This window comes from Cryptosporidium andersoni (assembly GCF_001865355.1).
Source record: "Cryptosporidium andersoni isolate 30847 chromosome Unknown contig_47, whole genome shotgun sequence".
NCBI classification, from domain to species: Eukaryota; Apicomplexa; class Conoidasida; order Eucoccidiorida; family Cryptosporidiidae; genus Cryptosporidium; species Cryptosporidium andersoni.
Window position 1 is genome coordinate 43819 of NW_027122889.1, and position 26191 is coordinate 70009.

At 28.4% G+C, this 26191-nt stretch overlaps 12 protein-coding genes across 12 annotated transcripts; 7 read left to right on the forward strand and 5 right to left on the reverse strand.

The window, feature by feature from the left end:
• Positions 1 to 274: 274 nt before the first annotated feature.
• On the forward strand, positions 275 to 2917 carry cand_003100 (dynamin family protein; the record flags this gene model as incomplete). The annotated part of the gene is made up of 3 exons (XM_067210557.1): positions 275 to 422; positions 556 to 1392; positions 1491 to 2917. 3 exons carry the CDS (start codon positions 275 to 277, stop codon positions 2915 to 2917), a joined length of 2412 nt encoding a protein of 803 aa, XP_067067132.1.
• A 57-nt stretch (positions 2918 to 2974) lies between these two features.
• On the reverse strand, positions 2975 to 3379 carry cand_003090 (uncharacterized protein; the record flags this gene model as incomplete). The annotated part of the gene is made up of 2 exons (XM_067210556.1): positions 2975 to 3101; positions 3219 to 3379. 2 exons carry the CDS (start codon positions 3377 to 3379, stop codon positions 2975 to 2977), a joined length of 288 nt encoding a protein of 95 aa, XP_067067131.1.
• A 985-nt stretch (positions 3380 to 4364) lies between these two features.
• Positions 4365 to 4823, reverse strand: cand_003080 (uncharacterized protein; the record flags this gene model as incomplete). Its single annotated transcript, XM_067210555.1, has 1 exon — positions 4365 to 4823. The coding sequence occupies one exon, from the start codon at positions 4821 to 4823 to the stop codon at positions 4365 to 4367; it is 459 nt and encodes a 152-aa protein (XP_067067130.1).
• Positions 4824 to 5093: 270 nt separating this feature from the next.
• On the reverse strand, positions 5094 to 6593 carry cand_003070 (uncharacterized protein; the record flags this gene model as incomplete). Its single annotated transcript, XM_067210554.1, has 1 exon — positions 5094 to 6593. The coding sequence occupies one exon, from the start codon at positions 6591 to 6593 to the stop codon at positions 5094 to 5096; it is 1500 nt and encodes a 499-aa protein (XP_067067129.1).
• Positions 6594 to 6842: 249 nt separating this feature from the next.
• On the forward strand, positions 6843 to 7819 carry cand_003060 (SAC3 GANP family protein; the record flags this gene model as incomplete). The annotated part of the gene is made up of 3 exons (XM_067210553.1): positions 6843 to 6887; positions 6954 to 7202; positions 7262 to 7819. 3 exons carry the CDS (start codon positions 6843 to 6845, stop codon positions 7817 to 7819), a joined length of 852 nt encoding a protein of 283 aa, XP_067067128.1.
• Positions 7820 to 8222: 403 nt separating this feature from the next.
• cand_003050 (uncharacterized protein) lies at positions 8223 to 11117 on the forward strand (the record flags this gene model as incomplete). The annotated part of the gene is made up of 1 exon (XM_067210552.1): positions 8223 to 11117. The coding sequence occupies one exon, from the start codon at positions 8223 to 8225 to the stop codon at positions 11115 to 11117; it is 2895 nt and encodes a 964-aa protein (XP_067067127.1).
• A 643-nt stretch (positions 11118 to 11760) lies between these two features.
• On the reverse strand, positions 11761 to 12627 carry cand_003040 (uncharacterized protein; the record flags this gene model as incomplete). Its single annotated transcript, XM_067210551.1, has 1 exon — positions 11761 to 12627. One exon carries the CDS (start codon positions 12625 to 12627, stop codon positions 11761 to 11763), a length of 867 nt encoding a protein of 288 aa, XP_067067126.1.
• A 464-nt stretch (positions 12628 to 13091) lies between these two features.
• cand_003030 (PAB-dependent poly-specific ribonuclease subunit 3) lies at positions 13092 to 15152 on the reverse strand (the record flags this gene model as incomplete). The annotated part of the gene is made up of 1 exon (XM_067210550.1): positions 13092 to 15152. The coding sequence occupies one exon, from the start codon at positions 15150 to 15152 to the stop codon at positions 13092 to 13094; it is 2061 nt and encodes a 686-aa protein (XP_067067125.1).
• Positions 15153 to 16074: 922 nt separating this feature from the next.
• Positions 16075 to 18801, forward strand: cand_003020 (uncharacterized protein; the record flags this gene model as incomplete). Its single annotated transcript, XM_067210549.1, has 1 exon — positions 16075 to 18801. The coding sequence occupies one exon, from the start codon at positions 16075 to 16077 to the stop codon at positions 18799 to 18801; it is 2727 nt and encodes a 908-aa protein (XP_067067124.1).
• A 516-nt stretch (positions 18802 to 19317) lies between these two features.
• Positions 19318 to 21621, forward strand: cand_003010 (cathepsin C; the record flags this gene model as incomplete). Its single annotated transcript, XM_067210548.1, has 1 exon — positions 19318 to 21621. The coding sequence occupies one exon, from the start codon at positions 19318 to 19320 to the stop codon at positions 21619 to 21621; it is 2304 nt and encodes a 767-aa protein (XP_067067123.1).
• A 406-nt stretch (positions 21622 to 22027) lies between these two features.
• cand_003000 (uncharacterized protein) lies at positions 22028 to 24289 on the forward strand (the record flags this gene model as incomplete). The annotated part of the gene is made up of 1 exon (XM_067210547.1): positions 22028 to 24289. One exon carries the CDS (start codon positions 22028 to 22030, stop codon positions 24287 to 24289), a length of 2262 nt encoding a protein of 753 aa, XP_067067122.1.
• Positions 24290 to 24799: 510 nt separating this feature from the next.
• On the forward strand, positions 24800 to 25954 carry cand_002990 (uncharacterized protein; the record flags this gene model as incomplete). Its single annotated transcript, XM_067210546.1, has 1 exon — positions 24800 to 25954. One exon carries the CDS (start codon positions 24800 to 24802, stop codon positions 25952 to 25954), a length of 1155 nt encoding a protein of 384 aa, XP_067067121.1.
• Positions 25955 to 26191: the final 237 nt, after the last annotated feature.

Here is a 26191-nt window from a genome sequence, read left to right on the forward strand (position 1 = left end):
TTGGTAATTGATCACTATCATACCTCTTTTAGTTAAGGCTTTTTCACCTTTCTTTTTGGTTAACAGTATAATATTGATTTGTTAAACTTTAATTTAAGATCTATAAGTAATAATCATTTTATTTATTTTGGGATATTTGAAACACAATGATTTGCACAAATTATTCGCATCTACAGAAATATCTAACAAATAAAAGTGTAAGGCGGGAATGTATTGTGAAGCTGTACAATTCCGTTTTATACTTATAATAAACAAAGAAATAATAACTGATAAAATGGAGAGGCTTATACCAATAACTAATAACTTACAGGAAATTTTGGAAATTTTAAGTTTGGGAGCTTCTAATGAAGATATACATGGTGATAGACAAGTATTGACTATAGATCTCCCACAAATTGCTGTAGTAGGTGCACAATCTGTAGGTAAATCATCTTTACTTGAATTTATTATAGGTAAGGAATGAAATTTTGGTTTTATATCAGTAACCTTCTTAATGCTGATGTTATTTGGGAGTTTTTTTTTACAATAATTATAATTATATTGTTCAACTCTTAGGTAGAAGATTTTTACCTAGAGGCAGAGGAATAGTAACAAGAAGGCCACTTATATTACAGCTTCAACAGATAAAGGATAATCAAGATGATTATGCTGAATTTGGTCATAAGAAAGGAAAAATATTCACAGATTTTGATCTAGTGAGACAGGAAATAGAAAATGAAACAATTCGTTTAATTGGAAATAAAAAGTCAGTATCTGCTACACCTATATTATTAAGAATTTTTTCAAAAAGGGTAATAAATTTAACTTTAGTTGACCTTCCAGGTTTAACAAAAGTACCTGTGGAGGGTCAACCAATAGATATAGATATTCAAATACGAAAAATTGTAATGCCTTATATTCGTCGTTCAACATGTATAATATTAGCTGTAACTGCAGCCAATACAGATATTGCAAATTCTGATAGCTTAAATGTAGCTAGAGAGGTTGATCCAGAAGGAATTCGTACAATTGGAGTATTAACTAAAATTGATATTATTGATGATTATAATAATACGATGCAAGTAATTAATAATAAATCTTATCCTTTAAGGAGAGGTTATGTTGCTGTTATGTGTAGAGATTTAAAGGAAGAGCTATTAAATTCATATAGAAGTATAGATGAGTCTATTATTGAAGAAAAGAACTATTTTGAATCTAATCCACAATTTAAAGATATTGCTCATCGTTGTGGGACCACATACTTAGCAAAAATGTTACAATCTACATTATTAGAATATATCAAAGATTTCTTACCTCAATTAAATGAACAAGCAAATAAAATAATTAGGGATAAGGAGAAAGAATTAGCAAAATATGGTGAAATTAATCATATGGATATTTTAGGTAATTTTGGTAAGTTGGGAATATAAATTAATAGGTGATCTTTAATCTTTTGTTAAATATCCTTGAATTTAATAGAAACCACAAATCTCTTTTTTTCTCTTTTATAGGTAGAGAAAGTTTGACCAGGATATCTATGAATCCATCTGGTAATCATTTAGAGGGTGATTTGAACAACAAAAGTGCAATAATATTAAATTGTTTTTCTAAATTCTCACGTAGTTTTCAAGATATGATTGATGGACAAGCATCTTATCATACTGGTTTAATTAAATTATCTGGGGGTGCTAGACTTAATTATATATTTCATAATTGGTTTGGTCAAACATTATTTAATTTTGATCCCCTTTCAGGTTTATCAGATAGTGAGATTAGAACTGCTATCAAAAATTCAACAGGAACGAAATCATCCTTATTTGTACCTGAAGGTGCTTTTGAAGTCTTAGCTAGGATACAGATAGCTAAACTACTTCAACCATCCTTGACCTGTGTAGAACAGGTATATCATGAACTTAAAAAACTTATGGAACAATGCAAATTACCAGAAATGATGCGTTTTTATAATTTAAAACGAAATATTACAAATGTAGTAAATAATTTATTAGATGATAGTCTGAGACCTACAAATGAAGCTATTATTAATTTAATTAATATGGAATTAGCTTATATTAACACAAATCATCCTGATTTCATTGGTGGAGCAGTTGCTTTATCTACTATTTTTGATAAAAATATGCAAAATATAAAATTAAGTGAGTCTAATGTATTAGATCATGTAATTACAACTACAAAAAATATTACTAATAATCTAAATTGTGATTTTCAACATATGAATACACCAACATACAAACAAGATAAAAATATTGAAAATTTCTTTAAAAGTGTATCTGAACCTAGTAATTTAAATCTAAATAATGTGGAGATAGATTCAGAAAATGGTAAAAGTACCTTTAATTCAGCTAATCCATACTCTGATAATAATTCAAGTACACTATTTAGTACTATTTCAAAGACTTTAAAAAATATTGCAAATACAACAAATCTTAATACATCTAATATAAATAATGTAATATATAATAATACAACTATAGATCACATAAATATTTCATCTAATACAAGTAAATGTATATCCCTCAAAAAAAGTGTATTTGACCAAAATAATAATGAAGGGAAAATTGCATTACCAATTGTCCCAGATATAGTTGCAACTTCTGAAGATCCATCTGAACGTGAAAAAATAGAGGCTGAAATTATCAAATTCTTTATTGTCTCATACTTTAATGTTGTTCGCAAAAATATTGCTGATTATGTACCAAAAGCTATTATGTACTTTATGGTTAATACAATTAAGGATTCTATACAACGTGAGTTAGTTACACAACTTTATAAAGAGGAGTTATTTGACACCTTACTTAAAGAAGACGAAGTAATTATTGAGAAGAGGCATAATTGTCATCAATATATCCGTGAATTAAGGAGTATTTTGCACCAATTAGATAATTTAGTGTCAAATACAGATTCAATATATTCTATTTAAAAAAACAAAAGTAATATATATATTAAAGTTGAAATATCTCAATTAACTAGTTATTTCTTATTTATCACTTATAGATGTATCTTTTTCTACAGTTTTCAATAATTCTTCACAATAAAAATCAATTTGTTCTAAATTTAATGATTGTATCTTGGTATTATGAAGTAATTTAAATTTTTCTATAAATCTGTTAAGTTATCCCATTTCAAATGTTAAAAGACAGAGAAAAAGTGACAATAGAAAAGGTATCATTAAAATAAATTAAATAAGGTCATCAAGTGAAAGAAGTATTAAACAAGCTTACGTATTCACTGAAATATTGTTCTTTAAAAGTGTATCTTCAATCATACTTTCTAATAGGGGGAAAAAATTATCCGAATCATCTATTACTTTTGCTGCAAATTTCTCTTTCAATTCCTTATTCGGTAAATTAGGGATTTCACTATTTAATTCTGATTTCTCCATCTAAATTATATTTAGCTATTAAATATTGATAAATAAAATAAAGATAAATATAACAAGTAGCATTGTGTTACAGCTTAAATAAGTTCAAAGAAGCGCTATATAAGAGGAACGCATCAACAGGCTAATAGATACTTTCTATATCATGTCTCTTGTGTGTAAGGTATGTGAAGTATGTTTGTTTATACAAAATATTCTATATAGTTATAAGTAAAATAAGTAGGTTACTATCAGTATCAGATTTTAGTAATACACTACAAAACAAGTAAATAAAGTGTCTTATTTCTCAGCATTAATATCTTCTTTCAATCTGAGTTCTATTTATTGCAATTGCTTCTCTTCAAATATGTCTGCTAATAAAATACCTCCTCCGTAATATCATCAGTACTTTAATATATTATAAGCTTTATAATAATTGTAGACTATCCCCAATATTAAATAAAGATATCTTTCTAACTTTATAAATACAACTTGATTTTTATCTTCACTACAATCTTAATCTAACTAGAGAAAAAAAGACAAAAAGAAAAAAAGAGTAAATTTAGGTAAATTAAAGTAAATAATTAAATATATAATATGAAAAAAGTAAAAATAAAAATAAAAATGGACTAATATTTGTAAACTTTCTTCAGTATAAAATAGACCACCATGTATATAGCAATAAATAAAATGATATACTAATCTCATTTATATAATTCAACCAATAATCACAACATAGATCCTAAAATAGGATCTGTCAACATACTATTGAGGAATTAAGAGAACTTAATATATTATACTCAATAGGCTGGAATATTTAACAAAGTTAACCATCAGATATTGTTAAATATATATAAAATACAAGCATTATATATTTGTAAATAAATTTTACAATAAGAAAAAAGGAAATGATTTATAAAATATTTTCACCGTTTTAGATCTAAAGTGATATAGAATAACCAGACATAATAATATATAATTCAATAATTTAAAATAGTATATATATACTTTAACTTGCAATACCATCTATACTCAAAATCTCTTGAATTTTATTAACGACCTTGGAGTCCTTAAATATATCTATAGGTACTTTTAAGTATGTAGAACAAGTTTCTATTATCTCATCTAAATCAACATGTTCATTCAATAGAATATTTTCAAAAAGAGTTACATTACTTTTTATAGCTCTACATATGTTACTTCTAGACAATGTCTCATCATTTATAATAGTATTTAAGCTGATATTTTCAAAATTATGACCTATTTGTCTAGAATTCTCCTTTGAATATGATAATACTTCATCATTACCTGTAAGTAAATAATTTCTAATAATTTTCACCATAAATATTAACTGTTGGCGAGGTGATGTTGTAAGAGATTTTATCCCACAAGCCTTTAAGAGAGTCCTCAGATGCTCAGTTGGAAGTAAATTAAGATTGACCCTGAACAGTGCACCATTTAAATCCATATTAAGATGTTAATTTGACAAGTAATATGATGATAGAGTAGTAAGTTAATATTTTGTAGACACATAACAAAAAGTTAGCCTAGAGCGCCAAAAGAAACTTTATATTTGGGATTAATGGATTCTTTCAGGTCCTTTAGCGCCAGTACCTCGTTAGTAGAACGTGGATCTAAATTAAAAGAAGTATTAGTAAAGGATATAAAATATAAGCTACTTAATGATAACATTTATATATCAACTTGGCCATATATAAATACTTAGGATAATTTAGAATTATTCAATCTTACCTTTAAGTTCATTAACTTCCCTAACAAGATCATCATTCTGTTTAATTAGATCCTCATTTTTCAATTTGATTTGTCTAATTAAACCTTCCATCTCCCCAATTAGTTGCTTTTTTTCTTGTTTAATATTTCTAATAACTTTGTCCTTTTCATCACATATCGTCTTTAATTTAAGTTCCCAATCATTAATTTGTGCATTTAAAGATAAAATGCGATTTTCTAATTGAGCTTTGTCTTTCTCAAGAATCTTTTTTTCCTCCTTTAATTGAGTAATAATAGAACCTGTTTCTACCTTCATACTTAATTCTCTATTCTGAAGTTCTGTAACATGCTGTTTAGCCTTTTCATAAAGTTTCTCCTTCTCTTGTGCGATTATTTTCCAATCTACTTTGTCATCTGTATCTTTTGATTGGTTATTATAATCCACACTAGAATTAGTTAAAGAGGTTTCATCACTAATCCTTTGATGAGAAATAGATCTCTCAGCTTTCCTGTAAGTTGATAATGTCTTTTTTTCTTCTTGATGTTTTAATTTCTTATATTTCATTGTACATAGAAAGCAGAGTAATCTACCATCTACTTTTTGCCTAATATCAGCACCCCTATCAAAAGCACATGATCTCCTACACATATCACAAGGTAAGGGTTCACCATAACTTTCCCTATTAGTTGTACATCTATCACATAAAGATCTACTATTCCATACTGACCAGCAATCACAAAAGTGGCATCTTACTGGATCAGTATTATAAGTACATAAATTTTTGCAACAATCCATGCAAACAACCTTTTTAAATACATGATATGCCTTTCTTAAAATTCTATGCTGTAGGAATTCAACTTTACAGTGGACACACTCTTTCTTTCCAGAAGTATCACCTGATGTCTTAACTAAATTTCTATAACATTCCTTACATAATGGTGTAACTCTATCACGCCACTTTTCCTTTTGGCAGTCATAACAGATATGTCTCTTATCTAATTTCTCTATTTTTAACCAAATTGAATCTGAGCCATTTGAATAGAAAATGGATGAACTTTCTAATTTTATTGGACATTTAGTAACTCTTACACCTGCTTGCACTTGACTTAATTGATTATCTCCACTTTTCTGTGCTATATTATCTGATAAACTAGTTGCAGTGTTATTAGTATTGACTTTAACATTAGATTTATCTTCTAAAGTATTACCTTCATTATTATTCATGTTCACTTTAGTAGTCTTCTCACCTGAGCGATCCCATCTATCTGATCTATTTATCTCCTTTGTAGGTAACATTCTACTACTTTGAGTTCCAGAATAACGGTCATATTGTGAATAACGGCTATTGTAAAAGTTTTGTATATAACCATTATTGTTATTGTAGTAATCACTTTGTTGGAATCTTCTTGTCCTAGTATAATCAGTATCACGTGGATTTCTTGAATAGTTAGATGGATATGGTTCAGATCTCGACATATCGTAACTATATTCTCTGTGTTGATACATACTATTAGAATTTGGTACCCAAACTATATTTATGTATAGATGTACCAAAGAAGTAGAACTAGCTACTTTTAATCCTGTCCCAGTTTTACAAATACTAGGCAGTGGTTATTAAAAGCGCTTACATAACGTCTCGTCTTATTTTTTATTTTTCCCACAGGTATATAAACAAGATTAAGAGCTTAACTACTCCATACTTGGAGTAACTAAGGGACTTTGAAAGGTAAACATCTAAATATTGTTACTAAATAAATGAAGACTGTAGATACAAGTTCTATACTTTCATTGTTAAATCAGGTAAGTTGTATTGTAGATCTTAAATTGTGCACATTATTAACTTTATATATGGCACTATTTTAAAAGGCTAAATCTGAATATGAGAAAAATAACAGTGAAAATTCCCATTTGACCTATATGATATTAAGATTAAAAATTTTACTAACCCAATTACCAAGTCTACAATCTTGTTCTGAAGAAGTTGATCAGACTGAATTATTATTAGCAAGGGATGTACTAGAATTAGCGACATTTATTAGCATCAAACAAAAAGACATTACAGCTTTTGAACGTAATGTGATGGAATTATTTATTTTCTATAATGACTATAGGGAGGTATGTCTAAATTTTCTTTATTTTTTTCATAATATTAATTTTTAATTCTAATGTTATAGATAATCTCACCCTCTAAAAATGAAAGTGTGATCCGTGGTATATATTTAGTACATTTGTTAAGTTGTGATCGTATTGGGGAATTTCATATAGCATTAGAACATATCCTTCACAGAGATAGGGAAAATCAGTATATAAGTTATTCAATTGAATTGGAACATTATCTTACTGATGGGAACTACAATAAAATCATGGAGATACGTAATAAAGTGCCACTTTCTGAGTATTCATTTTTTATAGATAAACTTGTTGATACTTGCCGTGAAAAAGTAGCTAAATGTATTGAGCAGAGCTATGAAAAAATCAGTCTAGATAAATTGCAAAATATGATGAAGTTCACAGATACTGATGATTTAATTAGATTTATTAATAATATGTCATCAGTTGACTTTGAAGATATAAAGGTATCTGATACTGATATATTAGAAAAGAGGATTAGATGGGATCTTATTGGAGATACTGTTGTTTTCACCTCTGTAGATCAACCTACCAACAATACGACTTTAGATCTAATACAAAATAGTCTTGGTTATGCTATCGAACTAGAAAGAATAATCTAAGTGCATATTATAAATATATATGATCTAATAAGCTTATTTATGAATTGACTTTTTTTATTTTATTATATTATAATAATCTCAGGAATCTTCATATAAGTTATTTTAATATTGTTCCCAAATAGAGCATCTTGTCACAATTTGCAGGAGGCGGGTAATGCATGCGGATCTAAATTTCTTATGCTTTTGTTATTATAGGTTCTTGCAAATATTTCTAATGAAGGAAATTCCATCTTTTATATACTGAAATTCTACTACAATCTAAAATTATACTGTTTTTAATATAAATTTATGTCTTAAGGGAGTTATTTGTGTGTTTTTTATTTGGTATCCCAGTGCAAGTATGAAAACTAAAACTTTGGGATTTATTGTCTATTATATTTTATACTATTATGATCATTTCTTGATGGTTTTAGGTGACACAAAAGCTTTTATTAGCAATGAAACAAGTGATATTGATGAATTCCTATATAGAGATATGTTGGGGATATCTAATTTTGAATCTATTGGACTTCAATTATTAGAGGGAGAACTCTTGTTAGAAAAATTGGAACATCTATTGAATATTGATAAACAATGTGAATTTACAAGTTTGGAAAATGAATTAAAATCATTTGGATTTGAGCAGTTATCATTCTTAGCAATAGATAAAGAGATGAGTAACTTTATAGACTTATATAATGAATATCGGAAATATTTTGTTGACACTTACATAATTAAAAATTCATCATTACTTACTTCTTCACTAGAATTTGAGTATATACCAGAAGATATGCAATTTGAATTTTTAAAGAGGCTAGATTTATTGGAAACAGAAAATGAAGAATGTATGGATAAAGAAATAATGAAGCAAAGGGAAAATGGAACTGAAATGATTGAAGATACGGGTTGTAACTCAGTAGAAAGAGAGCAAAAAAAAGTGGACCTTAAGATACCAATGAATTTAATAAGGAATTCTCAAAATACAAAACTAAACACTTTACTCTCTAAAGCAAAAACTTTATCAGGAGCAATAATGATTTCACAGGATATATCCAATAGAAAAGAGTATATTAAACCTAAATCAGTTCATTTACTAAATTATGACAACTCTTATTATATAGATAGCAAACAATTAAGAAAAGTTATTTTAAATTTAGAGAAGTTATTGTTGCACTTTTATAAACAGGTACAACAAGAAAATTGTAAACAGATAGCTTGGTTACTAGTAGCTGATAAAAAAATTATGAGTTATATTGGTAAATTATTAATGAAGTTATTAGAAGATTTGAAGAAAATAATATTTCATTCAGTAGATATATTACCAGAAATGGATATTTATAATGAGTCGATGATTCAAATATACACTTTAAACATAAATATAAATGGTTTATTAAATACAATTGAATCTTTGGAAACTGGGAAATCAACATCATTTGTTTTTTTTGAAGACTTTAACAGGGATATTGAGAAAATGCTTACTATTAGAGCTCGTGCATTGAGTAACCTAAAAAGTTGGGTGGATAACAACAGGACTGAATTAGAGTTTATTTATTTTTGGCTCAAAAATGCTTGCAATGTTATGAATTCAATAACTGTTTCTTTAATTAAATCAGTGTTTGCTTTCTATATAAGGAATATTGGGGACTCAATTTTGACTTTCCAGTCAATTAAAAATGAGCTAGCTACAACCAAATCATTGGATAGTTCAGGTAACAAAGACAAATTAAATAAAGTATTGATTGAAACATTTAAAAATGCATCATATTCATATGCAAGCACATTACTGAAATCTCTTGATCAAAAAATAGGTTTATTAAATAACTCAGAAAACTATAACTTAGAGTTAAACTCTCTATTGAAGATATTAGAAACAAGATTGGAAAGTACTATTAACAAATATGAATATTTTTGCAAACTATTCACAAAGTATATATTTGATAACAGATTATCACTTGATTATTTAGAGAAGTTTATTAGTTCTATCGTATCAGTGATGGAGGAACTAAAAATATCTAATGGAATACCGGAAATTGTAATATTTTATAGTCAGGTGAATGAAGATGTTCAAAATTTAGATATGAAGAATAAAAAGATATTACAACACTCATCCCCTCATCGAATTAAATATATTAATAATTTAGATATAAATTCTGAATATAAATTGAAGCTTGTGAAAGTTTCTATTATGGAGTTAATTGATAAAACTTTTCATTCTATAGAATTTAGAGATTTAATTCCAATCCAAAATATAGTAATGAATATTCGTAAATTTAACAAGCTGATAATTCCAGATATTTTATATCAATTAGAAACATTTGGCAGAATCTTAACTACATTCCAGATGGAAGGAATTTTAGATAATGAATTAATTAAACACACTAAGAATTTTAAATATAATAGCATATATTTGAATAAGTGTGATGGAGAACTCACAAATCTAAAATATTTGAAAGCAGGAATGAGTAAAAAGTACGCTCAAATAGCAACATCAGTATGGGAGAAAGAAAAACAAATGTTTAATCTTACAGAACAAGATGAAGGTATGAAAAATTTGAATATAAAATCTCCAAATAAATTTTTTAATTTAGATTATGTGTTGCAGAAATGTTATTCTTTAATACCTAAATTAGATACTTCATATACATATAGTCCTAAATTAGGAGATATACATGAAAAAATCAACCAGATGAAATCTCAATTAGATTTATATTTAAAGGACATAAATTCAATATCTTCTAAATATAACAAAATTTTAAATGTTTCTAAATTAAATAATACAATTGAGAGTTATCTAGATCAATTAAAAAACCAACTTAGGATTAAGTGTAGAGAGAAAAAATATCGTAAAGGTTTAGGGAGATTGGTATCTATTATTAATTTGACCTTTAAAAAAAAAAGAAAATCAAGAAAGTGTATAGAGTTATCACAGGTATTGGAAGATACAAGCCTTAATATAAATAATACTATAAAGCAGGCAGATAAATTGGTAAACAACAATTTAGATATTTTACGGCAATGTCAAAATACTCAAGATATAAGCGTCAGCTTATATGCACTTTTTAGCAAACATTCAATGCTTTCAAATATAATAAAAAATATAGCTCAGAGTGTTAGTTTGGAAGTGATTATAGATATTAAACAAAGTATAGATAAAGTATTACAAGAAACTGAATATTTAAAAGATGAAATTGAATGTTTCAACAAATTAGATGGAATACCAATTATAGAAAAAATGATCAAGAAGTTAAATAATCAAATAAAAATGGCTAAAAATGGTATTGGTGAAGAAATCACCAGTTTTATACAACTAAAAGCTTAGTATAAAATGAAATATAACAAAGTAGTAATATAGATAAACTTTTGAGTACTTTAGAAATATTTATATATAAAAAAATTGTCACATAGTTCATGAAATTATTAACATGAATATATAATTCTAATTTGTAAAATAATATATTAAGCATCTGCAAATAAATTAACTAAATATTCTAGTGAACAATATGTAATATTACCTCAGAGTTTAAAAGTTTAATACCAAATTTCAGTTAAATGAATATAAGCACCTTTCTAATGAAGCATTAGCTACATCATGTTAAGTGATAACCGTTAACTAATAAAAGATTTCAGTTTAATTCATTAGTACCAAGAGAAAAATTAAAGCTTTGTGCTTACTTTAGCAAAATATTTCAAGGTAATTTGAAATATAATCTGTGCATTCTTTATTAGGATATATACATAATATTACCTACTCTACATATACCCTAGATTATTACAAACTTCCTGAATCCAATTATAGAAACTTAGACAAAACTCTAAGAGTTAAATAGTTCTATTAAATATCGCTACATAGAATGTCACTAAGTAAATAAGGCTGAATATTAAGATGCTATAGAGTAATATTCATATTGCATGTTAATTTAAATCATGTATAAATAGCTTAGACAACTTGACAATCCCATATACTAGCACATTCCTAAAACTCTTGTTGGCTTTCTAGGTTTCGCAATATTACGTTTAAATGCTGTAGAGGCTCCTGCAGAAACTGGAGCTCCAAATGGTGTCAAATCTGAGGAATATGCAAACTGAGTAACATCACCATGTACATTCTGTTTAAATGTCTTCGCAATTTCTTCAGACATTAGCTGAGTAGCAGAAGGAGTGTTAGATAATGCTTCTTGAATAGCTGCCTCTTCAGCTTGTACAGATGCATATATTTCCTCCACCTCCCTCTGGCGCTGCAGTAAACGTAATTGCTGTTCATTAAGTTTTTCCTGCATTTCATAAACATCTGCAACAACTTCATCCAACTCCATCTTCTTAGCATCTCGCACATCCTCACAAAATATATGGAAGTCATCAATTGTCTTGAATCTCTGACGCCACTGTGTAACAGCATTCATTATTCGAGTCTTCTGCTCCTCTTGTTTCTCTTGTAATGCAGTGTTTAAATTCTCTACATCAGAATCTTGAATTTCTATCAGCTTATCTAACCAGCAAACAACGTAATTTTTAAAGTCATCAAGCGCCATCGGTTTCCTAATATTAACATTAAGCATTGCAAGGCCTTCTGAAATATAACGGCTATCAAGTGTACCATCTATATTTGTAAGTCGTAGAAGCAAATCAGTATAACCAAAGTTCATAATCAGATGCCGTGATATCTTCTCAATCAGTGTATAGTCTAGTAATCCAGTTCCATCTACTGAGTGATAGGCAAAGATAGTTTCTAGATTAGGTTCTAAGCCAGGAAATGTACTGAAAGCCCATTGTCGCACTTCTGCAGCATCTTCCACACGTTCTGCTCGTAGTTGTGCTAATTGATTTCCCATTTATATCTTAAACTTAGATAATTTCAGAATTTTATTAGAGTTCCAAGTTACACACAAAATACATAAACCTCTTGTACGTATTATAGACATATTCGTGTGAAATACCGCCAAAAGCATGGCGGTATTTGGGGGTACCGAGGGTTTTTTTTTCTTTGGAATACATGCAGTATATACCCAAAATAATTTTTTTTTTTTTTTTCTTTTTTTAAATAAAGACAATCCTCAGCTAATATTATACTATCATAATATATCAAATATTGATGATAAGTACACAATATCTAGCACTCCAATATTATGACTAATATCGAGTATTTTTGCAGAATGTATAAAACTTAATACTATGATCTTTGTAGCCAAAATAAAAGTAACTAGTAAACATTATTTAAGAAATAATTCTGAGTGTTTATATAATAGCGATATTGTGGAACTTTTTCGTATATATTTTTAAGTCTTCATTTCCTATACTATTGAAAGCTTGAGCTTGTTGTTGCAGCTGCAACAATTTCACAAAATGATTTATCAATAGAATTCTTTATGTCAGCAAAAGATACCAATAATATAGAAGACCCATCACTACTCATTAAGGTAACTGTTTCACTCGTTCCAATGTCAACTTTTGCTAGAGCATCAAAAATATGACCCATATCAATAATAGGCCGACCTTGACTATCTGTTTGTTGGAATAAATATTCTCTGAAAAGTTTGCATGTATAACGATCTCCAGTTTCATTCCACTTATGAATAGAGTTTAGTTGGTTCCTATCTGCAATGGTATTAATCTTCGTTAGCAGTCTAAATAATCTCCCATTGTCAATCTCCTTCTTAAATTCATTTTCTAATGCATCAGTTAACTTTAAGCTATGCTCAATTTGTGGAATCATTCTAGCAGCTAGCATATTTGCTAAAATAAAGACATCCAAATTATTTTTGTGAAGTGCAGGTTTAGAAAGTAAAATTAAAACCAATTTCTTCAAATCATTAGAGTAAGAGGAGCACTTTAAAAATATTTGCTCAACAGCGTGATTGAGGTCATTTATAATAGTCAGTGAACCACAACATAATGCTAATATAATATATCCTAAGGCTACTAAATCTTGTTTCTGATAGTCTGTTACAGTTTTTGTATGGTCTATACGAGTAAAATCTAGAATTCCCACACAATTGAGACGTAGTCTACCTCTATATGAAATCAGCAGTTTAGTTGGATCGATAACTCTGGCAGCTAATTGAGCACTGTGTATATGTACTAATGCTAATACTATTTGAATGATATAATTCCATAACAAAGGTTCACCAATAGGTTCCTTAAAATGAACAGATTCCATTGTACTTGCATTTGGTATGTAATCATATACAGATATAAAGGCACCAGGTGAGAAATCTAAAGATACGAAGCATTGTCTATACGACACAATACAAGGATGCTGTGTAAGCTTCTGCCATCTTTCCAAAATAGATTTAGAATTTTCATAATCAGAAATTGAGTAGCTATCGATCCTTCTTAAGCAATAAGCTGTATAGTCTTCAGCATTTATGGCTTTGTATGCATAAGTCTGATATCCACAAAATCTTGTTGTAGGTGTTACATTGGGGTCATCTAACAAACAAAGACCATAATAAATTCTCTGGACTACTGGAGGAACAGTATGAGTTATATTATTATGACTAGAACACTCAATATCATTTTGAGTAAGTAGGAGTGAAATGTTTTGAAGTTGTAATTCATGTCGAATTTGTGTTATAGCATTCATTTGAGGTATAGTTCGCAAGAAAGGCAAATTCCACCCACGAACTCTTCTACAATATTCAGATAAATCTAAAGGGGATGGATTATCATTTGGAGATGCTGTTTGCTGATTATTGTTTGAAAGGGTCGGTTCATTATAAAAATTTCCAACTTCAATAATTGCATTGTTTGGATGATGATTATTACTATAAGTGCTATTAGAAGATAGTCCATGATATGCTAAAGATGGTATACCATTATTATTTGTAATATTGTTATTCGTATTGTTGCAAGCTGTTCCACTCCCAGATGGCCCTGTACCAACGTTATTCGATGAAATAACAGATTCATATTCACCATCTATATGTTCTACATTATGAGTTCCTTCATAGCCCATTCCAATAGTTTCACATCCTGAGACATTTGGATATAAGATACCTTGCTGGGGATATGAAGCTGCTATAAAATTGTTACCTGACATCAAGAATGAGTGATCTATTAAACTTCCATTATTATTACTGGGATCAACAATACCACTAGTATTTTGACGTATTGATGAAGGAATAAATGGCTGAGCTGAAGCAGTTAAATTAGAGGGAATATCGGTGTTTGAAGATAATGACTGTGTCATTGTAGTCTGACCAACATTATTAGTTAGGTTAGCTGTCAAAAAACCAAGTCTAGGTTTAAATGTAGGTGCATCCGCATGAAATGATGACATAGAACTTGTTCCTAAGGATTGTTGATATTTCTTAGAGTCATTTTCATTACGTCTAGTATCGATTGATTTATCCTTCATCTATACTTACCAGCTTTACTATCCTGTAATGATATGTGATTACAAACCAAAGTTCCCTATATATACAATTATTATGTAATGATCAGATGTTGCACAAGTAGTGAATTAATATATATATATATTTAATATATATATTTATATGTTTGTAATATATATAATAATATATAAAATATTGATATAATCCTCTACTTGTATTAGTTTACAGAAAATATGTAAACCAACAAGCTATTACTTGAAAATAACAAGAATTGATTATTCCAGTGCAGTCTATAATTCCTGCATCTACGTACAGTTAAATTTCAAAAATTGAGCAGTATATTTCTAGTAACTATTTAGCAACCAGAATATAGAGTTATCTTTTTAACTTATTTCTTTCTCTCTCTTCCTTAGTAAAGATTAACTTTTAAACAACCTATTAGGCTGCAAAATTCTTCTTAGCGCCAAAAAAAATAAGAGGGACACTATATCAAATAATCTGGTATCGGAAGATGTTCCCGCCAAAAGTAGACACTCATCTCAAGTGAATATTGTGAATATTAGAATAAATAACTGAGGGTATTAATGATAGATTAGTAAAGGTAATATATAATGTCTACCAATTTCCACATGGTAATATCAGTTAGTTTGCATAGTAAAATACTAAATATTACGAATATAGTCCGCCAATAGAAGAGAGGAGGGGGGTATGCTCATTTTAAATTTAACTATTACAAGGAAAAACTTATGCGTCTGGTTTTCATAAGTTGTGAGTTATAGGACTATATACTAGTATTTAAATATATTAGATATATTTAAAGAAATAATAAAGTAGAGTGGATATATTTATATATACAGTGTATGTAATATTTATCAATTGCTCCTGTATACGGTCATCTTTGAAGAGAGTTATAGATTTTTTTGAACTTGTTACTTTTCGTATATAATGGATATAACTAAGTTAAATTTAACTTTTCTTTTACTAGTTGTATATTTGACGAATTTCGGTATACAAGGCACATTAATTGGTATAGATTATGGAAATGATAATACAAAGGTTGCCCTGATTCGTCCAGGACGTGGAATAGAAATTATACTTAACTCCCAAAGCCAGAGGAAAACCCCTACTGCAATATCTTTTTCAAGCTCATCATCTCATACCCTAAGGATATTTGGTGATGATGCACTTAGTAATATGGTGAGAAATCCTTTAAATACAATTCTTCATTTACCTAGTTTTGTCGGATTATGCACAATAAAAGAGGAAAGGGCTAAGATGAAATTTGGTTTGGAAAGTGAGGTATTATTACCAAATGGTTTACCTATTGACCTATTTCCATATAAATTACAAGATGATAATACACATAATAGCATAATGCTAAATATTGATGGTCATGGGATGTCAATAGAAGAGTTAAATGCTCATTTTTTAGATTATATACGCCGTATGAGTGAGAATGCAGCACCAAATGTAAATTCTAAGAAAAGTAACCTGAATCCAGGTCCTATATATGGAAGTGACTCAGTAGGTGCTGTAATATCTATACCTCCAACTTATACTCAGCGGCAGAGACAAAGTTTAGTAGATTCTTGTGAGATATCTGGAATGAATTTATTTGGACTAGTTAATTCACTTGGAGCAGCAGCTATACAACAGTCTATAGATCTGAAATATGACAACCCAGTTACATTTTTATATTATGATATGGGTGCAAATGATATTTCAGCCTGTGTAGTTGAATTTAAACCAGCAAATGTTACTTATATGGGGCGTAATTTGCAATCTCATCATATAAGTGTACTAGGATGTCATATGGAGTCAAATGTAGGGAGCTATTTAGCTGATATTGCTATTGTAAGGATTATGATGAAGAGAATAAAAGAAGGGTCAACTAAGAATGTTTCAGGAATACCACTAGATAATAACAGAGTACTACAGAAGTTAGCTAAACAAAGTATTAGAACGAAGTTGTTGCTTTCTACTTTAAAACAAACAGAGTTCTTTGTAGAATCTCTCTATAATGACTTGGACTTTACTCAAACAATCACTAGAGAAGAATTTAATAAAGAAATTCAAGAACCAATTCTAAGTAAGATTTTAACTCCTATATATAAGGCTTTAAATGTTGCAAACAAAACAATGAATGATGTAAATGATATTGAAGTTGTGGGAGGTGGCATCCGTATACCAAAAGTTAGGCATTTATTAGAGTCACACTTTGAGGAGTATGGAAAGACCTTGAATCAGAGGCTTAATGGAGATGAAGCTATGGCAATGGGGGCAGCATTTGTGGCTGCTAATTACTCTGCAACATTTAGAACAAAGACAATATACTACACTGAATATTCTTTCAATAATTATACACTTTCTATTGGATCTAATGTGATCCCATTCTTAAATAATTCAACACCACTACATGGAATGCACAATATAGATATACTTCTAGATAGAGACACCTCAATTAATTTAAAGGAAAATTCCCAAGATATTATTTCTTACAATATAACAGGTATCGAAGAACTAGTTCGTAGTGGAATGATTAATACTCCAAATGTTAACGTCACACTGTCTTTCAAAGTCAATGCCTTTGGTATTATATCTCTTGAAAATGTTTTTGCATGGTATATGGTTAATGAAACAATGAGTAATTCATATGCAGCTATGAAGCAAAATCAAGATGTAATTCTGAACAACACGAATAATGAAGGTAATCAGACTAGTACTGAGAATGAAGTAAGTCATGTCAATAATGATACTATTAATGAGGCACAAAGTGAGGTTTCTCCACCAATTATAAATGTACTGGTACCTAAATCTATCTCATTAAATTTTACAGAGAAGGTACTTTCATGTCCAATCCCTATTTCTTTACCTGTTAAACAAAGTATAAGTCATCATATTAATGAATTGAATAAACACGATGCAAAGCATCAATTATTAATGGACTCTAAAAATAATCTTGAGGGCTTAATATATGACATTAGGAATAGATTATATGAAGATATCTACATTACTGTAACTACAGAGGCAGAAAGGGAACATATTCAAACTGATCTATCAAATATTGAGGATTGGCTTTATGAAATTGGTGATGCAATCTCTTTATCCAGCATAGATGATCATATAGAAGCAATCAAAAATAAAACTGAAGATATTATCTTGAGAGCTGAAGAGTATAAATATCGTCCTGAACTTTTAGATATTGTAAATATCCAATTTAATTCTTCTTTGCAAACTCTAAGTGCTATTCAGATTACCCATACGTGGATACAAAATACAACTATTCATGAGGTTAGAGAATCTATTTATGAATTCAAGAAGTGGTTTGATGAATTAGCTATGGAACAAGAAAAATTAAAGTCTACCGATATGCCTGTATTACTTAGAAGTATTGTATTAAGTAAACTTGATAATATTGTTAAAGATGTCTTGCAATTAAAAAATACTCCAAAGCCCAAACCTAAATCCAAGCCTAAGCCTAAGTCTAAAGGTGAAAATAAGAATTCAGATACATCACGAGCTACATTTAATGAAATGAATTCAAACAGGACCATATTAACTAATGAAACTTACAATGTTGAAGATATAGCTAAAGACCATATTTTTAATGCTACTAGTGAATCTGAAGATATACTTGAACAAAACAATACTAGAGATAAATCAGAGCTATAATTATTGGGATTATCACTTGTCTAGTTAATTAAATAGGAGTTCAATATAAGATCCTGTTATGATAATTGTGCAGGTAATTTTACTTATATATTGGACTTAAATTTTAGGAATAGATTAATATTGAAGAAACTATGAAATTGAATTTACTTATTAATAGCTTATTTAAATATTGAGAAGGTATTAAGTAGATCAGATTTTCCTTCTTTAATAAACTTAATTAGAATCAATAATAGCCCATATCTTGAAATTATTAATAATGGTGATCTTTATGTTTACAAAATTATATTGTCCATTAACATCTATTAATGTATAATACTACTGAATTTTTAGAGATTTGATTTTCTAATTTAGGTGTGAGCAAGTTTACAATATACCACAAACCCTCATGATTTCTTAGAGAATATCCCTGTAATATATTCTCGAAATGTAGAGATGTAATGTCAAATTAACATCATCTATTACCTAGCGCCCCCTTATCAGTTTTATATTTAGGACTACTAGTACATTTCTACTTTAATGAAATTACTTTATCTGTTATTAAGTTCTGCTATTTGTTCATTTATAAATGTACTTGCCGATCTACCACCGAATTGTTTACAAGGAGATGTAATTGGTAGATGGAAAGTGTACTCTGGAATATACAAGCCTTGTAAAGAAATAAACCAATCATATCAAGATGATTTCTGTGGTTTTCCAGCCCCAGATAGAGATAATGTTCATGAAATTTTAACTCCGAATGAATATGGCAATTTATTGAGTGAATATTTTGAGGTTATGGAAATATTTGAGGTTATATTTTCTGCTAATAGTACTCTAGAAATCGTGGAAACAACTCTAGATTTTGTCAATACTTCTCATTATAGAAATAAAACACAAAAAAAACACACTGAGACTGTTGGAGATATAGGCATGTGGACTATGTTGCTTGATCAAGGTTTCAGCTTTGAAACTAAAAAGAGGCAATATTTAGGTTTTTTTAAGTATATCAATGAAGAAAATAATATTAATAGTGCATTTTCATATTGTCATACAACAATGTTAGGCTGGTGGAACTCCTCACCTAACTTAAATCAGGAAGGAGAAACCAATAGATTATTAACAATTGAAGAAAGAAAAGTTGATTATAAACCTTGGATTCTTACAAAAAAGGATAGTTTAATTCAAAGAGGATGTTGGTATGGAATTAGAATTATAGATGGTAATGGAGAAATTACTGATAGATCAGCATGGACACTAAAAGTACCTAGATGGAGAATTTCTCCACTTGGGTTACCTCCTGATCATCCTGCAAATGCCCAGAATCCTTCTATTACTGAATATCTTAAAGACTTGTCATCTACATATTCCAGTATCACAAATGAAACAAATAAATTATGGGACTATTCTCATGAACTGGTAATTAGAGGAGAAAATATAGCCGAAACTACTAGAGCAAGAAAAATAATAAAATCTTCACCTTATTATTTACCACAAAAAAAATCTTATGGAAAGTACTCAGAAAGTATTTTTAATGCCAGAAATTCTTCTATATATAACGAATCTTTTAAAAGCAATGATGGAAATAATGATTCAGATGATAAAGTACCAATTTGGTTAAAAATTCGCCATTTTGATTGGTCAAATCCAAAACATGTTTATGGAAGAATTGGTAAATTGCAAAGTGTTGTTCCACATGCTAGACATCAGGGTTACTGTGGAAGTTGTTATGCTTTTACTACTGCTACAATTTTAACATCTCGATTATGGATTAAATACTCATCAAATAATGATATATTTAATAAAATACATATATCTCCTCTCCAAATAATTCAATGTAGTGTATATAATCAAGGATGTGACGGTGGATTTATTACACTTTCTTTGAAATTTGCAAAAGATGTTGGATTACGTACTGAAAAGTGTATTCATGATTATAAGAAATACATTGGTGTTAAACAAATTTTCCCAACACCAGGCATATCTCCAGATGATACTAAGTTAGCTGATGATGGCCACAGTTTTATTCAAACTAAGGGATATGGTAGTGATTTATCAGGTGATTTTGATGATTTTGATGATTTTGATGATTTTGATTCTGATTCAACGATATATAAAGATTATATCGAGAATGAATATGACTATTCAAGACATAAACCACCAAAGCTATCGAGAGAGTTTAATAAATATTCTCTATATCAATTAAATAATCAATTATATAATACACACTTTTCTAAATCTAATCAGGTATTGAATCTGTCAGTAGCTGAAACAATGTGCTGGGATTTAGGGGGACAATTAGGATATGCTATGCATAATTGCAAGGATTTACCACCAATAAAAGAAGATCTACCTGATTCATGCAATATACTTATAAAAGTTGATGAATATAGTTATATAAATAAAGTTTATGGTAAGACTACACCTCTTGATCTAATGGAGTCCATTTGGAATGAAGGACCAGTTGCTATTAGCCTTGAACCAACACTAGAATTTTCATTATATAAATCAGGAATATTCAAGGGATTTTACGAACCAATTGCACGTAAACACCCATGGGCAGATATAACTTGGTATAAAGTAGATCATGCTATGGTACTTACTGGATGGGGTTGGGAGAAAGTTGGAAATGAGCGTATTCCATATTGGATTGTACAAAATAGCTGGGGATTAAAGTGGGGCGAAGAAGGATATTGTCGTATAATTAGAGGTATAAATGAACTGTCTATAGAACAAGCTGGTGTTAGAGCTTCTGTCAGTATTTTTGGTATTGAGGGTACACAACCATATAATATGGAGAATTTACATGATGAGTCTATATTTGACTTTATTGATAAGGAATAAGTAATAAATAATCTTTTAATATAATCACCTTATTATCATATTCAAAGACAACTGATATATGTATTTAATCTCATTTATGTTGAATTTTATATAAACTACTTGTTTACTTTTCCCTAAAAAAATAATTATTCATTTCCATTTTCTGCATTGTATGCATGCAAATTTGGCATTATACCGGTAAATTTGACCGCCTATATTACTGATGTCAAAATTACCAATCAAAATTTAAACGCGTAAATTTCAGTATAAATTACTGTACAATTATTCGAAATAGAAAAAATGCGGTGAACACAAATAAAACTTAAATTTTATGATGAGTATTTTTAATATAAAAAGGAAGAATAAACGTTTAACTTAGAAATTAGAGTTTATATTTAAAAAAAAAATTAGGGATATTGAACATATTATGAAGTTTCAAACTAACGAAGTGATGAGCTTTGTTGCAAAAGATTATCGAGATATTTGCTGGGATATTTTAAGTAGTGGGGAAATTGGCGAAGATGAACTATATAATATTGTTACTCAACAAGAATGTCTATTAGCTTTACTAGAAATAGCGTTATATCCAGAAGAATATGGTGAAGAGTTAAAGTTAAGTACAACTGCTGTTAACTTAGTATGCACTGCTGTCATACTAGATACAATCATTAGAACATCATATCCTTTTAGTTCAGATGATGAAAGATCTGATTATACTGGAGATAGTAACTGTACTAATGATAAAGAAACTAATGTATGCAACAGTTCTTTTATGACAAGTACATCTGATAAATTACACTCTGTACCACTTTCAGTATTATTGATGTTTATGGCGGAGTATTCAAGTTCAGAGACAATATATCGCTATAATTATGGGGGTATTACAAATTACTGCAAAATTTTATATTCACTATTTCTATATGACAGAGAGTGGACTTGGATATTTGTATTATCAATAAATGAAAATTTTATTTTATCTCAGTTAATATCTTTGATCCATCACCCATCAGTATCTTATTTATTAAAACTGGTAATGTGCTTGGGGTGCAACTGTAACGATGTTATTTTAAAAGACAAACTTACACGAAAAAGTATCTGTACAACTTTGTATAATGAATATTGCTTGATTGATCCAAATACTGTAATTGTTAAATTGATTGATAACATAGAAGATACCAAGATATTGGAAAATGAACTAGTAGAAACTGAAAATTTGAAAGTAAGTATGACAGCAAATCTACTCGTTGATATAGTACATCAGTTTATTAATAAATCTGAAATAATTAATTATTTTCATATTGGGGATATTAAATATTTCGACAATCCTATTAATATAGATAATGATGTAACTAGGTGGCTATTCAATAAAGAAAATATAAATGATTGGCCAATATGTAAAGCATACTTATTAAGTATTCTTTCAGCTGAATCAATTACAAAGATCTCTGGTTGTCTAACAATGGCTATGCAAAATCTAGATATCAAATCTAATACCAATTTGAATTTGTACTTTGTTTGTAAGATAAAATCTTGTTTATTATTATTAAATTCAATATTGAACTGTAATCCTATCGATTATATAAATTCTTCACCAAGTAACCCAGGTGACAACTATAAGTCAATATACAACTACTTTCTAAAAGAAATACGTTCATATATACCTAGAAAGTACAGATTAAATATACTTGGAATGTCTTCACTTAAATCACTAGCTAGAGCTAAGATTGATAATAAAGTCCGGATTCCAAAAGTAACAACAGTTAAAGACCCTCCAATACGCTCTATAGAATATATAGTAGAGTCAATCATAGAGACTAATATAAATGGTAAAAATAATAAAATTAAGAATAGGCAACAATACTGGAAAGTTATTTCAAATGTAATGACACCACTTATACAAGAATATATGTGGAAATATCTGAATTATATATACACATGCTCACTGCAAAATAAATCACAAGTATTCTATATACCTAATCATTTATCATCAATAATTTCAATTATTTTGGAGCTACTAAGATATATTGAATTAACTCTATCTTGCCCAGATTTAACATATGCTGGAAGAATTTTATTCTCAAAAAATCCAGATACTGGAATTTCCTTATTATGGGATTCATTTAATCTCATTTTATTTAATATTCATGAAAACTGCTGTGTATTAAGAGATTCAATACTAAAGATTATTGAGTTATGTATTACAAGCGTTAAAGGAAATATAATTGAGAGTAAACTAGATTTGAATAATACTCAGATTATTTTTCTCTATGACTTTCTAACAAATTCTGACTTTATTAGTCGCATTGAAATTCTACTTGAGAAACAGCAATACCAAAAACAGAAGTGGATTGATGATAGAATTGAAAAGTGGGACTATCCTAAAACTATCTCTTTAATGCCAACCTTACCACCAACATCCTCAATCTTACCTCCATTTATACCAGATTGTGTAATTAAGATTTATCAAGAACTATTTCTATTGCAATCAAATATTCCATGGATTGCAAATTTATTAGATCCAGTTAATGCCCAAATGAAGTTAAATGTGAAAAAGGATTTTACAAAGAAAGAAGTATGTATATATGAGGAGTTAACTACCGACAAGAATAAGAAAGAATGTATTAAAAATGATGAAAACTTAGTGTCCAATATTAATAAATCCAATATCAGTGGTTTAGATTGTATATAATTTACCACTTTTGATATTCCTAAATTCTTTTTCTTATACTAGCTGTTAAATATTAAGAGATAGACAATACTTATATTAAAATTATTTATACTTAAAATTAAATAAGACTATGTAATATAATATTCTATAAGAGTAAGTTTTTCTTTTCTAATATTTTATATTACTATCAACTCTTTAAAGTAGATAATAGTATACATTAACTATTAGGTATATCTAACTACAATATTAGGCGTTGTGTCGCCTGTGACTTTATTCAATGATTATGTGATATCCGCATGCACCAGGACACCAATTTCTTTCTTCTTTAATCCCTAGTAATATCAATTCTGTACACAAAGATTATAGAGAGAAATAAGATACAATATTAAATTTTTTTAAGAATCGAGTGTAATAATTATTATAATGCATAGTGCATAGAAGTAACAAAGATAAAAAAAAAAAAAAAAAGGAAACAGAGACAGTAAACAGGAATTTATTGTTCTTTTATATTTTACTTTACATATTAATTATATGGGTAATTACTCTTCCAATTATATAAGTATACAAGATAAAGAAGTTTCTCAGTATAATTACTTTGCTTATGGTGGTATATACTTGGATCGCTATGGTGGTTCAATAGTAGGACTTAACTTCAACAATAAGTATTATGGCTCTTCTATTAAGGCTTTAATTAAAAGTAAAAACATCACAGAACTTTTACAAGATATTAATGATCTGAACCAACAGATAGTACAGCTACAAGAAAATATTAAAATATTAAATAATATAGTTAATTTGAATTCTAAAGGTAAAATAAGCGACAATATAAATGATAACCCTGAAACAGAAAAATTCAATACATTTCAGAATTGGATTAACATTTTATTTAGTACAGACAAAAATTTATGTGTTTTGAATTTATCTGATGATTATAAAGAAAAAATAATAAGTAAAGGTATCCAAAACTGGGGATTTAAAGATCATAAATATTTATGTAGCTCTAATAAGATACAGAAATGTTACTTTAATATTAGTCAATATCTTTACAACTTATATTTAGATGATATACATGATCTAATAATTAAGAAAAGAGAAATACAAACAAAAATATTTTATATTTCTGATTTATCAAAGAAAATTGCCAAAATTATATATAGTCATTTAATATGTAAAGGTTCTAATATATTGGATATAGGTAAAGGTGTAATTCAACAACAAATATATGACAATTCTTCAGTATATATAAACAATTTACTACAAACAATATCTACTGAAGATGAAGTTTATTTTTTACAAGATGATGAACAAAAATGTATAGTAGATGATATTCTAAACATATACAAATTTATTCTGGATCATAACTTTAATATCAACTTTCAGAATTTTGTCTGGATGATACAAGGAGAAAGCCAGATACTCGATAACTATACTTTATACTATATTGGAGAAGTTTTTGGTCTAATACGTAATGGAAATAGAGATGATAAATTTGTACTATGTAAACAAATTATTTCTAAAGATACTCTGTACAATAGTAATGTCTGTGATCATTCTGAGATCTTAGAAATGAAAATTGATCTGTTAAATTTTCTTTTATATACCCCTATTGAAATTGTAAAGTTAATATATAATAGAACTTATTATACATTTAAAACTAAGAAATACAGATACAGGTCACTAATATAAGTTAACATATAAATACCGCCTAATAAATAGTACCAATTTATACTATATAAATTAACTTTTCAATAAGAGGAGTTATAATAAAATTGGCTTGACGTTTTAAAAATACTATTTCAACAGAAGAAAACTGAGTCTAAATAGTATTCAGAGTGTACATACATCTACATATATGTCTCTTTTTATAGTACTGGATAATTTGTAAAAAATTCTAGTAATATACTCTTTGTAATTCATCTGCTA